The sequence below is a fragment of the Mastacembelus armatus genome, chromosome 20 (assembly GCF_900324485.2).
Source record: "Mastacembelus armatus chromosome 20, fMasArm1.2, whole genome shotgun sequence".
Lineage (NCBI taxonomy): Eukaryota > Metazoa > Chordata > Actinopteri > Synbranchiformes > Mastacembelidae > Mastacembelus > Mastacembelus armatus.
In genome coordinates, this window is record NC_046652.1 from 10,766,982 (window position 1) to 10,784,581 (window position 17,600).

Below are 17,600 nucleotides of genomic sequence, written 5' to 3' on the forward strand. Positions count from 1 at the left end.
CCTTTAACATGATTACCAGTTGTATGGACTCACCGGTAAAGTGACACAAATGTATTACTGGTTGTTTTAATGAAACCTGTAAAAAGAATATACGTGTTTATCTGTGTCAGGTTTAACTCTGTTTTTATTTTGTGTGTTTTCAAATATTAGAATATGTCTAACAACACACAAATATGGTAACAATAGATCAAGAATGTATTTCTAAAGTGATGAGCAGTGGTGGAAAATAATTAAGGGTATTTACTGAAATTTATGCAAGTGCATAAATTTAATGCTCCTTATTTTGCACTACAGTTCAGAGGGAAATATCCTACTGTTATCTGACAGCCTTAGTTAGTTATTAGGCTTTAACATACAAAACATATAATGAGCTTCACTGTTAGATTTGAGTAAACTACACAATCTTATATAAAGTAAAAGTTGTTCTACCTTGACCAACTACAAAAGTAAAATTCCTTGCACGTTAGTAATTCAAATGGTATACTCTAATTTATACAGTAACTATATAGTACTCACGGTGCATTATTACTTGTAATGGAATATTTCTATACTGTCTGAATACTTATTTCATTACAGATGTTGAGCTAGTTAATCGATAGACTGTCATAACTGATTATTTTAGTTATTTATAAAGCAAACACTTAATTTTATTCATTCGATTTCTTGATTTTCTTTTAATGTGTTTTAAGATATAAGGAAGTATTAACTTGGAAAGATTTACAGTTTATAGGCTAAACAGACTGATCGTTGGTGAAAATAATTAGTGTGTTGTTACATTGGCAAATGTGACAGAAAGTGACCATTAGTGGTCCGAGTTAATAGTGAACTACAGAAATGCGTACAGAAACAGTGATGTTATCCACTTCATCAGTGCGTGAGTGCTCCAATCTAAACCGCTGAGTAAAAATGACCTTCCTTTGACCACCTTCATAATTACCCAATCTCATAGAGTCTAAATCTCCTTACCTCCAGTGGAGTAATTATCAGTGTGAGTCACTGAAAAGGCAATTGAGGCAGTGGTTTACGGACTCCCATAGTGGAACGTGAGTCAGAGATATAATGGGGAGCTTGTTTGTCCCGTCTCACCTCTTTTCTTAGAGAATGACAGCTGTGTTTAGACTACAGAAGTTCCTAAAAAAAACAAGGCAGGTCACACTGGACAATTTCATTAACTCCTGACAGGCTCCTGTGCGGCATTGGATTACCTCTTAATTTACAGCCTGCCTAAATGATGCAAAATATATTCAGATAGTGCAACAGCAGTTAGGGATGATTTGAGTTGATGACATTTTTCTGTTGTCAGTTTAATTATGCATCTGAGCTGAATAAAAGAGGTGATGCACACATTTCAACCTGAGAACTCATTCAAAGCAATAACCATATCTTTAAGAAAATCATGCAGTGCAAACATAATTTACTGATTCTGACACAAAAAGTACTCTGCATTTTATTCATTCCTGTGAACCCAATATGTTTTTTTCAAGGTTTGTGATCTGTGTTTCCTATTTAACGCCATGTGATTCTGAATTACTTTGACGTGACTTGATCATCTTTGCGTTTTTCTGACCGTATTTTACGCTGTGTGACGCAGAGTTTGACAAAGTGAAAGATAAAAGAGTCAAAGTCCTATGGCTGTCACTCTTTATGTTGGCCTTGGCTGGGACAATGGACAGTTATACAATATACATCATCATGCATCAATAGGTATTATTGTATGTCTCGTAATGCCATGAAGTGACATTGGTAGCTAGTAGGACCAGACATGCTCTGTTGTGTACTGCCCTGCGTGTAAAATGTTTGACTACAGATGTACTCGCACATGCTCACGCACAAATGATGTATAAGATCCTGTATGAGAGGGAACAGTTGTAATCGTAGGTGAATTGACATAAAAACAAGGAGTTGAGTGTGAACCAGTCCTGGGAAGAAAAGTGCTGTAATAGTAGGGTTGGCAGGGAATATTGAGCTAGAGCTGGTAATGAGAGTGCAGCCTCCCTCCACACTTTTCAACTGCACAGGAAACAAAAATAGCATTTTGTCAGACGAATGAGCCGGCTTTTGACCTAGCCTTTTGACCCCCGACGATCAGTTTTGCCACATCCCCAAGTACTTCAAAAAGCTGGAGCTGGGACACCCAAAAGATAAGCGCTGATTTCATCTGTGACGCTGAAGCAAAAAAACTCTGAAAGCAAGATGGCGGCTTCTCGAAGCACTGAGGTCGGAGGCCTCGTACATCTCAGTGCTGGTGTTTCATAATTCCTAATGATGTGGTTAAATACTTAAATGAAGCACAGAATAGCACAGTTCAGCATGTGTCTGATCATTTAGCTGCATGACTTTTTTGCCATGATTGAGCTCGTTCCTCATTATAAACATTAACATGGGCTTTGTTGTGACAACAGTGAAAGTGGGACCCTTGCTCTTACACCCCTCAGGCATGATGACTAAGTGAGAGCAGTGCTTTCATTGCAGTCGGAGGAGCAGTGAATATGAGACACAACAAAGACAGTCGGAGATATAATGAGCACTATAGGATCCCAGCACCCTTTTGCCCTCTCTCCATCATAAGTGAAGCTCCCACTCTCGTCCTCGGCCCTGTGTCTGCTGGAGAAAGGAGCACAAACAATTAGCTGAGACAAGCCGTTTGGATTATGTGCTCAACCAAAGCAATCAGACAGCTGTGGTTAAAAGAATGAGCTTCAAAATGCCAGTTGCCCAGTTAGAGAGGAAGAGAGGGTCAGTGGTCCTGACAGTCTTAACAAGATGACAGAATTTATAAAGCACTGCTGTTAAAGAATATAGTTACCTGCATTGTAGCCCTTATAATAAGGCCACATGGGGCTTCTTCCATATTCCCTCTGTATTTGTTTTCTTTTGCCTCATATTCTTTTGTTGTGCCTCTTGTTCCTTGGCGTAATGGTTGGCGCTGGAGGAAAATCTCCAATCGTCTTTGATCTTCGCCTGGTTTCGATAATTTTTTGACAGAAATCTCATTTTAACCTCCTTTTGTTTTCTCCGTCTTTGTTCCCTTTTATTCCATCTTTAAATAAGGCTCAACATTTTGTCGTTGTGAAGCTGCAAAGGAAAAGAGCCAGTCCTGTCAGGGGCTCAGCGCTTGCTAGACAACTTGCCCCAACATTTCAAGTGAGAATTGGACTCTTGCCGTTTGCGCAGATGATCTATAATTCATGGTGGGGGTGTGAGAGAGGTGTCAATGTGTCAGGAGGTAGCAGAAATGTAAAAGTGTACTGTTTACTGGCCAAGAGACGCTGGTTTTCTTTTGCTGAGCTTCTTCAGAGTGAGGAAAGAGGAGGATGATCTGATCTTCATCAAATGTTCATCTGTGCCTGTCCTGGAGTTGTAGTGACCACACTAATCAAAGACTTGTCTGCCCTAATGTTTTATTCATGATTTATGAGACAACCATACTTAAATTATTTAAGTGCATTGATTCTGTATGTGTACAAGCTTGTCTACGCCTGTATTCACAATTGCTCGGTTGCATTATCAATAGACGTCCACAAACCTCTTCTGAACAAATGTTAATTATTCATTCTTTATGTTGTCAGCTATTTTAATAGTAAACTGTGTGTAGCTTAACACCTGTAGATTTAAATTATGATATGAACATTTCATTAAAAAATCTGGATTTTTATTGTTGATTTGAAGCATAGTGTAATTTGTAATTTAAATAGACAACTGTCTGAACCAAAGCTGTTACAGTGTAATAAATTTTAAGTTTTTCCCTTTTTATTCCCCTCAGTGACAAGTAGCTGAAAACCAATTCTGATTTTATGAGTATACTTTAATCAGTTAACATTATAACCCTTTAAACAAATAGTTGGATGTCTTCACAACAGTGTAGAATTTATTTTTTGTACAGTGACCACATTGAGTCTCACAGTGAATTTATTTTCCTCAGCAGGATTGATTGATTTAGTTTCTGCACATCTTCTGCATACATTTCTCAATCATTGTTAATTAAAAGTGTAATTTTCTTATTATTACTTGTGGGAACTCTGATTTTGAGGGAAATCTGTTCACTTCCATTGCATGAATTTCTTTCTTTTGTACAGAATGTGAAGTCCAGTCAGATATCAACATACAGATCAGGTCCTGTCCTCTACAAACCTGTGTTATCTTTTAATCCTCAGAAACACATGTTGGATCCTGTCATTGTAATCTGTTGTATTTAGGGTTTTTTTGTTTGTTTTTTTTAGCTTTCTATACAAAGCAATGTAACATCAGTCAAAGGCAACACCACAAACTCAGATTATCCGTCTGACTTCTGTTATGGAAGTCGTGTCTAAGAACAATATATTCTAAAGGTTAAAGTTACATGTTTATTTTCTGAGTGATGCATTTAGTCTGAACCAGGATGAACCTTTTTGTGTCACTGTATACATAAGACTCCATTTTGATATATAGAATATAGTTTATTTTATGGACTTTGTTGGTTTTGTGTGCCTGTTAAGGCTGTTGAAAGCTGTCTGAATGTGTGCAAAGGTTAAAAAAAAACTTTTAGATCTATCATATCTATGGAAACTCAGTTTGTCCTTTCTTACATTTAAGCTGTGAAGGTCAGTTTAGATGTTGTTTCTTAGCTCAATCCTCCACATACAGTATTACTGCTGATACCCTTAGTGGACATTATTTGTTGTCTGTGTTGTGTTAGAGATTTCATCTGACATTCAGACATGTCTGTGTGTGTGTGTGTGTGGGTGTGTGTGTGTGTGTGTGTGTGTGTGTGTGTGTGTGTGTGTGTGTGTGTGTGAGAACTGAAACTACCAAATACGGTATTCAGATGGTTTTGAGTGAACTGCTATAGAAAATTATTATAAAGTTGAGATGCATCTGCACAGAGTTCACACTAGGATATTTTTACATAGATCACATTTGAGGTGGATATTCTAAAACCAAGGGCATCTTTCCATGCTGGTTTTGCTGCAGCCTGACTCAGCCGGGGTGTTTTAAACAGAGTAAAAATTTATAAGCATTTAAATGTAGAAATGAGGTTCTAATGGTATGCCATTATTGGATCCAATTAGTTAATGGGCTCATTTCTGAACTCTTGCAGTGAAGATTGATGTCTCTTTCCTGTGAGATTTTAAGCCATTAAACCAAAGATTCTGACGTTCTGAGTGACAATGAAGATTTTTGGCTCTAGAGAGAGCAATTATATCAGTCAGGCTTGATAGCTTTGTCCTCCAACTTGCTGAATTAAATTCACTGACTTGGTCATGCAGAGTAAAAACCCTGGAGGACCTTGTTGTGTCTCCATGCAATTTACATCTGTCTCTCACTTTTCACCCTATGCATCCAACACCTCCATGTGTACATGTGTTTCTATCTGAGGTGTGAGCACATTCATTAAATAATGAGGCCTTCTTGTTTACGTGCTAAAACACTTGTTGATGTGTTGTCAAAGCTCATTTGTGTTTGTTGCACTCTACGCAGAGTTCAGGTCTCAAGCAAAAAGAAGAATCAAACAGCTTGCTGTCCTTCCATCAACAGCTACCTCATCACTGAACTCCCAGCTCCAGCACCTGCAGCAGCTCCAACAGATGCAGCACCACCACCACCAGCAGCAACAACAGCAGCAACAGCAGCAACACCATCACCAACAGACCCACTCCCACACCCAGAACCAGCTGCCATCCCAGCATCACATGACCCCGCCGAGCCAGCAGCAGACCTCTGTCCCGTCTCCGGGCTCGGCCTGCTCCTCCACTTCTGGACAACAGCAGCAGTCTCCGCCACATCGGCCCAACCAGTCGCCAGCCCACAGCCTTCCTTCACCCGTAACCCCGCCCATGCCGTTGCCGGTGAGTCCACAAATTATGTTGTGGGTAAGGATGCCCCGATCCGACTTATTGTCTTTGTGATACCAGTTCTGAAAGCTAAAGTCATGGAATTGGCCTCATATTGATCTGGTATAAATTTTGGATTGTTTTTTTTTTTTTTTTTTCCTTTGTTTCAATTTAAAATTTGTATACCTTACTGTGTGCAACAGTTTGGGTTGTTTTTCTTTGTATAAGGCAAACATGAGGCTGTGCCTACCCAGGCTTTAATAGAACATTTATTTAGTTGTGTTTTTACAATTTTATAACAACAAATTAATTAAAAACAGTATTTAATGCGGACTGGTTACTTCTGACTGATACCAGGTTCATTTCCTCCAACCTGTCCACCATGATTTATGGCGACATGGTGTGAGTATAACAGATCTGTGCATCATTCTTTGCATATTTGGTTAATGGTCTAAGTGCCGCTGCCATTGTACACGTGTAAGACTCTCAGAAATACTCAAGTATCTTTAACCCATTCATGTAAAAGAGAATTAATGATGTTAGTCACTGTAATAGTCTTGTTAAACTCAAAAAACACAAATGAAAGTAGGATGTTCGACTTAATGCATCATGATGTCACTGGTGTGAGTTTGGGTAGTTCAGCCCTAAAAAAAAATGCCGTATTTAAGCCATATACACAGACCTTGATTATCTGTCAACACACACATCATCGTCAAGTGGTCATATTTTAGCAGAGGCCAGCAGCTCTTCTGCCTATGTGGAAATGCATGGTGCTGCTGAAGCCTTGAGCACATCAAACTTCAAAACCGGGCGAGAGCCACGATTCACATCTTCCTCCTGCAGATTCAGGAGGGATTCTGAGGTTATCAATCTGTGGGCTTTCCAGCCGTAATCAGTCCCTTAATCTTTGCTGCTCTTCCTACTCATCCTCCTTTTTAGTCACTTTGTCTGTCCATCCATCTCTGCCCTTCTGTCCGTCTGGCTGTCACTGTGTGACGATAATAACCTATTTTATATCCCTGTGGTTTCATTTCTGGTGGAGACTGGCCAGGGTCGCCTTTCTGTCCCTGGTCACATTCATCAGCGTCAGGCCCTTATTGGGTTGTGGCGCAACCTTCTTTATGGCCAGGATGAGTTGGGCTATTTGTTTCCCCCCTTGGAGCCCTCTCCGGCCCTGTCACGGCCTAGTGAGACTCAGCAGGAAAAACAGCCTTTGGATTTAATGGGCTCCAAAGACTAGCTACTACATCGCACAAAACACTGTCCAGCTTGACTGTAGATACTAGAGCTACTGACCAACATACAGAACCAAAACATTAAGCTTGCATCAGCCAGTGTACAGTAGAGGCATACTGCAATCAGAATTTCCAACTTAACTCTTGGATTTACTAAGAAACCACTACCCTTATTAAATTAATGAATATCTTCCACTGACACACAAAGACACCACAGTTATTTTAGAATAAGTTCAAAAAATGAATGATACTGAGACCTTTACCTTTATATAGTTTGTCTTCTAAAAGAAGCAGTGCAGCTGATTATGAGCGCGAAGGACAGACCTCCCTTTAATGGGGGGCTGAAGAGGGGCATTACAGGTATCATTAAGATATTGCCTCATCAAATAGGATTATGAAACATGTGTTTGTGTGGGGGGAGGAAGAATGGCTGTAAAAGGTTTAGCTTCTCTGGGTCAGTGCTGGGGTTGTCAAAAAGTGTGTCACCCAGCGAGGGGCTCGCCCAAGGACAGGCCGCAGCCTCAGCACCAACTCAAGGATGCAATAGGATTTAAAGAGCAGCTCCGCCTCCCCTCCGCTGGATGGGTCAGTGATTGGATTTTCAGTCTCAGAATAACTGAGCAACTCATTGGATAATTCAAAGAGACTTTTAATTCAGGGAGACTTTGTCTCAAACACATGTGGATTGTCACCATCATCAGCCCTTTGTATGACTTAATTAAAGACACAGAAGGGCATTTCTGGTGTTTCTGGTGCCATACTCAGAGGAACTGGACTGTGTAGTAAAGTCGAGTCATAATTACCATAATACAACCAGCGTTAAACAGATAACACCCCTTTTTCCTATTGTCATTATTGAGATGTGCAGGATCACCCAGCCATTTAACTAATTTCTGGAAATACAGCTCCGTGCTGGAGAGACAAACACTCATTATGTTCCAATTAATGTCCCTTTGTAATTCTCCTCTCATGGGAGGTGTGCGATATTCTTTGTAAATTCATAGTGAGAAAATCCTAAGCATTCATTACATCCCTGGTGGTATTCGTGTTTGCTCTTAATTTGTAAGACAAAATTCATTATTTGGCTCATTAATGTCACTGTCAGAATATAAATCACACCACAACAAACCTTTTCACTTGGCAGTGTAAACTCAGATTACTCGTGCTAATTTGGTTAAATGGAGGAAGAATTTACCTTCCTCCCCCACCCACACTCTCTCTGCTCCCCAACAAGCAGAGTACAGCGAGATGTGGCCTGTGGCTCCCTGAAATAACCACCACACAAATAGATGACAAATAGGGGGGTGTGGGGGATTATGAAATTTGCTTAAGTGTGTTAATGGGCTGATTGCGGCAGCCTGCTGGATTTTGCTGGAAGTTGATTGATTAGAGCTGTGGGTTTTCGCCACGCCCGGAGAGCTCAGGGATTTGACGGGGGAAAAGCGCTCGCCAAGTCTGTTACACCGGAATTGATCTTAATTAGATCTGAAAGACCTGCCACAGCAGAATGGTCGCGGCGATTAAAATGAAAAACAGGAGAAATTACTGATCAAATTAATCATAATGTCGAGCTACAGCTGTAGGTCTGGTGTAATTTGCCACTCCAGTGAGTTACATCAGCCCAGGCAGGGAGAAGAGAAGCAGTACATACTGATCCATGGCAGCGGGAAGCTTAGGCCAGCCTATCAAGTCTCTTATTCCAGTTTGTATGCCTGGACCCTCCTGACCCTGCTGCGCCATCCAGTGGAGCCCCAACATCTCTCTCTCTCTCTCTCTCTCCCCCTCTGTGCCTCTGATCGAATGCGATGATTTTAATTGCTTTTTTTCTTCTACAGTATGTCTTTCTGCATCCAGGAGCTGTGTCTTCTACAACACTGTGTCTCTGCCATTCTTTTCATGGCTGTCTTGTCACCAGCATGTTGTATGTTCACTAATAGCCTCTGACCTTGGTCCAGTGTCTGGCTGGCTGGTTTTCATAGGGCCTGGCAGAGATGGAGGCGTCTTGTCTTCCTCCTCCGCCAGACTCCTGCCGTCTGTCCGTGTGTCTGTCTCTACTCCCTTTCGCAGTCGTCTCCTTGATCGCTGTCAAAGCCCCACACTGGGCTTGTCCACTCTCCATCCGCACACTCAAAGGGGTAATTACAGCCTAGGGGCCTGCCTCCTATCCCAGTGCTCCACAATTTACCACCAAAGCGTCCACAGACATCTCTCTTCTTCCCTACTGCACCCCGACATCACAGGACCGCAGGGCCTCAGACCCACAAGTGCTGCAATTACCTGAGCCTCTCCTCTGTCCTTTTCTCTCTCTCTCCCTTCTCTCTTCTCTCTCACTCTTAGTCTTTTTCTCTCTCTCTCTCTCACTCTCTCTAACCCTGCTCTCCTGTCTACCCCTTGGCTCCCTCACTGCTCCCTGGCAATCAGCCTTCATTAGAAGCCTCTGGTGAAAACCCCTCGTCACCAAGGTCAGCAGCTGCCAACCACAACAGCCTTTCAGAGGCCTGACTGTGTGCACTCTCCATCTCTTCTCACCTCTTTGCCCCCCCCTTTTCGCTTCTCCATCCTCCTCGAGTCTCGGGCCCATCTCTGCTGCTTTTGTCTCGAGCTGAGGCCCCTTCAGACACTCATGTCACTGTTTTCCGCTGCAGTGCACTTTTACTTATGTCAACCACTGTTAAAATCACCACTGTCCAATTTGCTCCAAATGTCTCTTATGGGCTATGGGTGTTTCTCCCATTATATTAACATGTGTATTAAATGAACCTTGCACATCGATTAATTGATTTTCCAGATCAGCTCCACGTCTATTCAATTTAGCAAAATGGGCCACCATCATTCCACAGGGTATTAAATCAAAATTAAAATGACATGCTGAAATGTGGACCCAATGGCTCATACCGTGGCTTGTCAATGAAACTGGCAACACTTAAGTTGAGCGAGTCCATTATCTATCATGTCTCTTATAACTCAACAGTGGTGTCTGTGATTTGTAAAAAGACTTAAGGGTATTAATAAAGATGTAATTTTGCTTATGCATTTCAAGATTTCTTGCAGCAAACTTTCATGTGCACATTATTTTTTGTGTTTCTTATGACATTTTTAAATTGGTAGTTCAATCTTATCTTCTTTTCCATGAAAGTCAAATACATTTAAATTAGTCAGGAATTTGTTACCATTAAAAAAGTCACCAAATTATTTTTATTCACTAATAACAAGTCAAGTGCGGTATTGACAGCACTTCCTCCAAACTCTGATATTTCCATCCATGCATCCATCCATTTTCAATACCCGCTTATTCCTTATCCAGGGTCACAGTGATCTGCTGGAGCCTATCCCAGCTCTCTTTTGGTGGAAGGCAGTGGTACACCCTGGACAGGTCACCAGTACTCTATTTCCTTTTGAACTAAATTGTCTTTAGATTTTAAAAAAAATTTAAATGCATGATTTTAGTTTTTTTCTATAAGATTTCTATTCCCTACAGTCTGGTGAAGGCTTTAAAAAGTATTTAAAACATCATGTCTGGAGATATATCTGATAAAATAAAATAAATTTACAATTTAATTTACATAAATAACTGAGAAGAAGTAGAACGTTTAATAAATAGATTGGAGTGAGGGTATAAGGACTCAGGACTCAGGACCTCAGTATTTCTAAAATAGTATTTCTATCTAAAGTTGTGGTAAACTTATATTCTTGGATTCTACATTTAACTGGAAGCAAAGTTGCAAAAACCTAAATACACCCTAGCTGTAAGCATTCTCACATCTGACCATTATCCTGGATAACACCTGTTTTCAAATCACAATTTCCTAATAAAACTTTAAAATATATATATAAATAATATGTTGTGCCAGACTGTGTTTAAACGGTTGTGCTGCTGCTGCTGCTGTTGGTTGTGCGGTTCAGAGCATGAACAGGCCCTCAGCTCTCCAGTAGCTCAGCCTAGCCTCTTATTAATGCACAGGAGATCCGGCTCTTAAGAAGGCAGAAAATTGCCTTACATAACAAGCGCTCCACAATTTAGAAATACAAATGTGCACTGTTGACTGAAGCAGAAAATAAGACTGTTGCCCATCAACAGCACCACATTTCATATGAATAATTATAAAGCATGGGAGCTAGATGAGGAAAACAACCTGACCATGACAGCTCTACTACTTTTATTTACTTCAAATGAGGGATTAGCTAGGAAGAAATCTACAGACTTAAGTACCAACGATGAGCCCTGAATTTCTAAATAAGGAGAAACTTGAATTTATCAAATTTCAGGAGAATCCTTTGGGAAACTGTGAAGGCACTTTCACTTCTAAAATTACGCCTACATTGCACCTTGCACTTACTTTTTGGCTTTACTGGTTTTGTTGGGTTTTCAGACTTTACCAAGTTGATTTTTCCTTTGCTTTTTGAGGTCTGTGATTTGTCTAAACCTGGCCCCATTACTCTCATGGTGAGCAGAGGGCTTCCAGCTTAGACACCTAGCAGAAAGGCACAGCTCCCCGGTCAGCCCACATGCACACTGGGGGCAACACGCATTAGACGCCTACAGGGGAGCCTTCAGATTGAGCACCAAGCTAGGGCTCACCTAACAGAGGATAAGGAATAGGGTTTCTTTAATTATGAGGCAGGGCTGTGACATTGAGTTCCCCCCTTCCTCCTCCAGCAGCCTCCCAGACACTGTCTAAGTGCTCCGCTCTGCTGAGGAGGCCAGTCCCCCCGCGGGGCGCAATTCCACTGCCTGTAATTTCTGATGCCCATTAGTGACCGCAAACAGAGCACCGGGCTCACACAAGGAATACAGCCGTGCAACACTGCCACGCTGTAAAAAGACCCTTTTAATGCAATGTTATTGCATTATGCCCTCCTCATAGACCAAGTCAAAAGTCCCATTTATGGTCCCTGCAGAATATAATCAGAAATTCTTCTCCACAGTGTTTTCAGTTGTGGTTATCTCAGGGTAGATTTGGTATATACTTTGCAATATATATTGAACTGAAATTCCTCTAAACCGGATTCTGCTGCCCTGTGCTCTTATGAGGAGCATTTTGAATTTTAGGATATGGGTATGTGCAATTAATGGTTTTGTAAATAGACTCGCCTACGATGAAAAAACTGTGCATTTTCTAAAGTCAGCTGCTCAAAGAGGGGAGCCACAGAAGTCAAAACTCGAGTAATCAATACAAATATGGCTGTAAATGTCATCAATTCATCTCTCCACTTATGCTGATTTACCTTGGGCCGATGACTGTGTATATTTTGGAGAAAAAGAGAACGCAAAGCAGAGAGACATATGGGGAGGGAGGGAGCCGGATTTATCGATCAGGGGTGACCACGTCTTAGCTACAGAGCCCCTCTCTCGTGATTAATCTTAGGGCTCAGAGTTGGCCAATGACACATGACAGGCCTCCCCCTCAAACTCCTCCATTTCTCTTCATTACTGGCCGTATTTTTGGACACCACAGTGGAGAGTAATCATTTACCTTTATTGTGTTTATAAAGCTGCGGTATGGATGACCCTTCCTATATTGAATTGAGGACATCAAAAGATCACTGGACATTGATTAGGAGGATATTAAAGTCATTCAAATGCTTTATTTATATGTCAAACAACAGCAGAGTGAAAAGAGACGCCATTACCACCTAAACGAAAACGAATGGATTGTAGTCGGTGCAGTTGAACTAAAACTCTTAAAATCAAGAAACATGTTTTATTACGTATCGAATACTTCAGGTAATTGGCATCAAACGGCAGGAAGGATAATACAGTAAAATAATAAATGCATAATTTCTTTACAGCCTGACCTTCTGACTAATGATTTTATTTTCTTACAGAAACTAAAAGCATACCCAGGTATCCACTTTAAACTCAGAGCCACAGCAGCAGGAGATTTACTGCAATGCTGGTTTAACGCTGCTGTGATTTCCAACCAAACACCTAGTATGTTACCGAAATAACTGCACCACAAATGTCACATCATGAGCTGAAGTGGGCAACGCTTTTCCGTAGATACTTAATCACTAACTAGTTTCAAATTTAATACATTTAGAAACAGCTAAATATTATAGATCAGTTCTTATGAAGAGAAATATACTCTATGTGGAATATAATATAACATATTTTGACTTGCATGTCCCCTAATCAGAGGAAATTCACTGCTACTGTGAGTGATGACAAAGAACCCGCTGTGAACCTCTGCACTTCACAATTATCAACAAATGGGCTAGAACAGATTTTATGTAATGATTAAAGCTGCTGTTAATTTCACATGAAGGTAATGAGTGAGGAGATTGACGGCTACTGTCCGACACTCCATCATCCCTTTATAGTTAGTTTAAACGTTTTCACGACTCTTTTCCTTCTTCATTTGCATTTCGCCTCATTAGATATGGCCATTTCGCAGGCAGCCTGTGATATCCATTTCCTGGAGTTAATGCATTTTATTTGATCAGCCAAACCTCCTCAGTTAAACTCGCTGTCATTCTGGCGTTTCATATGACATCACTCCATTAGCACCCACCATGCCACCTCAGCCATGTGTCCACACCCACTGCCACCACCATCCGTCCACTGCCTTAAGCAATTACAATGTCCAACCGTCACCGGATGCAATGTTATTGTATTTTGCTGGGTGTTATCTGCCCCAGTTGTTCTATCTGTCTTTCACTTCCCAATATTTTTCCTCAAGAATAGCTCTTTTTGGGGTTTATTTTTCACAACGATTGGAGCAGAGGCCCAGTAGTGAGCAATAGTTGGTGCTCGGAGGGCTCAGAGTGCAGGACCACGGAGCAAGGCCCCGCCAACCAAGGGACCAGAGGTGTTTTTTAGGCCCTAATGGCATTTTGATGTTCATAAGCACAGCGGATGTGAGGGAGGCCAGACAGGGAGGTGGGGAAGAGGCCGATTTGAGGGAGGAGGAGGAGGAGGAGTGTCAGCAGAGGACTGTGAGTGGAAGACTAGCAGAGTCCTGACAGACAGAGAACGTGTTTTCTCATGTCACAGCTGATTACATTCACTCCAGAGAGGGAAAAGAGCAGGGAGGAGACAGAGATGTGGGACTGGGACGAAGGAGAGAAACTTCCATGTTGTTCCAGTGATAAAGGACATTCTTCCAGTCCAGAAACCATCGTGCTGTTGATGGTTAATTTACCCAGTTTGATCCACTTTCACTCAATTTTTCCTGAGTGCTGGTACATGACATTTCAGATTCAGTCACCTTTTAGACTAAAAACAGCTTTTGTTGTCAATTAAATCATCAATGATCACTAATTTGCTCTGCATCGTGACATGCTTTTACAGTTTTATGTGGTATATTAGATAAATGCTTGATTCTGTTGTTGAAAACTGTGTAGAAAATAACTTTTACACACCACTAAAGCCCGAGCAATGACAAATCTGCCGGCCTTTGATGTCTGCACCATTTTGTCCATTTATCTTTGCTCTTTTTTTATCCTGTGCAGCCCGAGAAAAAAAGCAATTAAGTTTAAAACGGTCACATGAAAAGAGCAAAACGAAGAATAAACTAAAGCTAGTTTGTGTCAGACAATTTTAGCTTCCGGGGGTCTCTCCACAGTGTGCGTAGACGCTATTTTTTCTTCTATTCCTGAGATTACACGGGTTGCTGCACCAGGTGACCCTCATGGCCAAACAGACGATGGAGAACCTGGTATAGTTTATCTTCCCTCCGCTTCATGCCGTACGAAGAAAAGATGAATTTTTAACAATTTGCAGGCTTTTTTTTTTTTCCTGTTGTCTGTTGAACCCTGTGTAGCCTTGTATATTTGGTTATTTCAAACCGTGATAGTGCAGAGTGGTAGCAGTTGTGGTGACTTAAAGGTGACAAGATGATGTCACATGGTATATTGGAGGCTTTAGAAGCACTAAATGTAATACTGCAATAATGTGATAAAAAAAAAAAAAAACTTAAACATTTCTTTTACAAATATATACCTACTTCTGTTTATTTTAGCCTTTGTTTTCTCCCGACACCTGTGTGGCTGCTGAAAATCATCTTGATGCCCTTTTCATGCTGAATGAAAAGAATGAAATACAGTGGTTAACATGCAGGCTCTGCAAACTGGAAGATCACTGTTTATCTCCTCCAACACATGCAATCAGTACAAATGCTAGGCCAGGTCTGTCATTTTGTGCCTCCCGCCGAGGTGTTGAGAGGAGTCACCGTGGCGGAAAATCACCTGTTTAGGTGTTGAACACAGCCTCACCTCTCCTTATTCCTGGCTCTCCTTCCAACTGCTATCCATATTACCCAGGAGCTGCCAGGAGATGCAGCAAGCTCTCTTTTCACCCAGATTTACCAGAATAACAGAGTATCTGAAAGGGCGATCATTGAATGAAACACAATGACAATATTTCAAATAAATCTTAAAAGCTTCTCCAACCACACATCACTCATGCAATGACACAAAGCACAGCAGATTTTCTGGGGAGACTTAGGGTGTGCTCGCCTGAGCAGATCACATTATCTGTGTTTTGATCTGTGGCCTCTGTTTAACTCTGTTTAAGTGACCGTGTTGGCTTTTCTCTGTGTCACCATTCACTACTATCACAACACCCCTAATATGGTGTTTTCACCAGCATGGCCTAAATCCGTATTTGATAATCACGACCTCTCTCAAAGAAACCATAGGAGCTGGTCCAAGCTTTATTTACCTGGTGTTAACTAGCTCCACTTTATCTTTGGGTAACCCACATCTGATTTCACTGGCTTTCTTGTCAGCTCATATAGTTTTTCAAAGTAGAAATATCAACACAAATTATTTATTTAGTTGTATCGTTACAGCGAAATATAAAATATTTGTTGAGAGGTAGAGAGTTTTTACATTTTCATACTGATGGTGATTAAACTAAAAATATAACCATTTGCAAAATCAGGTTTTTTATTTTTTATTTGTTTATTACATTTATATTGTAATGCTGCCAGCTCAGAGTGAAACTGAATTTAGATATGGTGATAAAAAGAAATATTCAACATTGTGGTCATTCATCCATCCATCCATCCATCCATCCATCCATTATCTATACCTGCTTATTCCTAACCAGAGTCACAGGGATCTGCTGGAGCCTATCCCAGCTCTCTTTGGGTGAAAGGCAGGGGTCCACCCTGGACAGGTCACCAGTCCCTCACTGGGCCATTATGGTGATATAATTTAAATATGTATGACATGAAACCAAACCTTTCCAGATTGCTTAGAATCATGGGTTTAGACAGCACATGTTTATCGAACAATAAACTGATAATATACATTGATTTTGTTAAAAATCTATTGCACTGTATATTGTTGTCAAATGAGTCCAAAATCAAAATGAGCTAAAATTTCACTATTTAGCAAAACATTTAAGGGAAAAGAAAGTTGATGCATCTCTGAGAGAAGTCAAATCTGATGCTCTTAGTTGTACTCTCCAGTACGTACAGTGAAACGAAAATGGATGTAATATTGAATGAATATCAATGTTTTAATTGCAGCTTGAGTCAGATTCTGTTATCCTGTTGCCTTTGCATCTACATCTTTAGCACCAGGCCTCTGCTTTTCCTACGTCTGGGACGATAAGATTTGCAAAGGATGGCCGTTGGACGCGTAAAACAGACATTCTTGCGATTATCGAGGAAAAACTGGATGACTTTCAGACGAGAGGAGGCAATATCAATCACGGCCAATTTGAGGCCACCAACATGAAATATGATTTCATAAGACAAATGCAGTGTCATTCTTAATGTGCTTAACCTTTACTGTCAATGAAAAAGTATTGATCGCACAGTGGCATTTTTTCATCATTTGATTTCAGAAAGTGTAATAATATATGGTGGTGGAGTAAAATAAAAGATGAATGGCAACTGAATGATCTTAGATGAACAAAGCTGAAGTCCCTGCTGAATACATAAACTGTGGAAAAGTTGATTGGTTCAATAAAAAATTTCTATTCCAGCACATTATGAACTTTACATAAACTTAACTATACAGTATATAAAACAGACTTGATACTGTTTCTAAAAACTCTACTTCTAATTTTAGCAGGCTGGTTTGAATATGTATCCAACCAGTATTAGCAGCAGGGAACAGGCAGCCCTGCTTCTAAGCAGTGTTTCTATTATTTCTCTATTCTGTTGAGTAATTGGGAGGTCTCCTATCTCTTCTTGGTCTTTGATCTACTTACTCAACCTAATAAGACTTTGCTCTGCTGCACTACAACCAAATCAGCAGTGCATTTCCAGCCCCGTAATAAGTGGTTAGCTTGATTTATATGGGTAATCTTAGCGATGTGGCGGGGCTCTACAACCTCTCCCTGATGCAAGGAGTCTCTTTTCGCAACCACAGGCCAAACCAGATGAGTCCATTACAGAGGGATGAAAACGGTCATTTTAACCCTCCTCTCCTTCAAAAGAAACAGCGTGCTAGTGCATTATGATGCAGGAGGAATTTTTAGTCGAAGTGTATTGAAGTGTTGACGATACAGTGATGCATGGTCACACTGCCTGGGTCTATTGTAAGAGCGGGATACTGTTGGGCCATTGCTGTAGGTGGAGAGGCTCGGCTCGGCCCGTGG

At 40.8% G+C, this 17,600-nt stretch overlaps 1 protein-coding gene across 3 annotated transcripts in view; it reads left to right on the forward strand.

Moving 5' to 3' along the window:
- Positions 1 to 17,600, forward strand: part of pou6f2 (POU class 6 homeobox 2) — a 70,422-nt gene that overhangs the window by 34,719 nt on the left and 18,103 nt on the right. For all 3 annotated transcript variants that reach the window (XM_026291737.1, XM_026291738.1, XM_026291739.1), the window contains one exon: positions 5,515 to 5,825. In XM_026291737.1, coding sequence (XP_026147522.1) covers positions 5,515 to 5,825 — 311 coding nt within the window. The remainder of the gene's footprint in view (positions 1 to 5,514; positions 5,826 to 17,600) is intronic.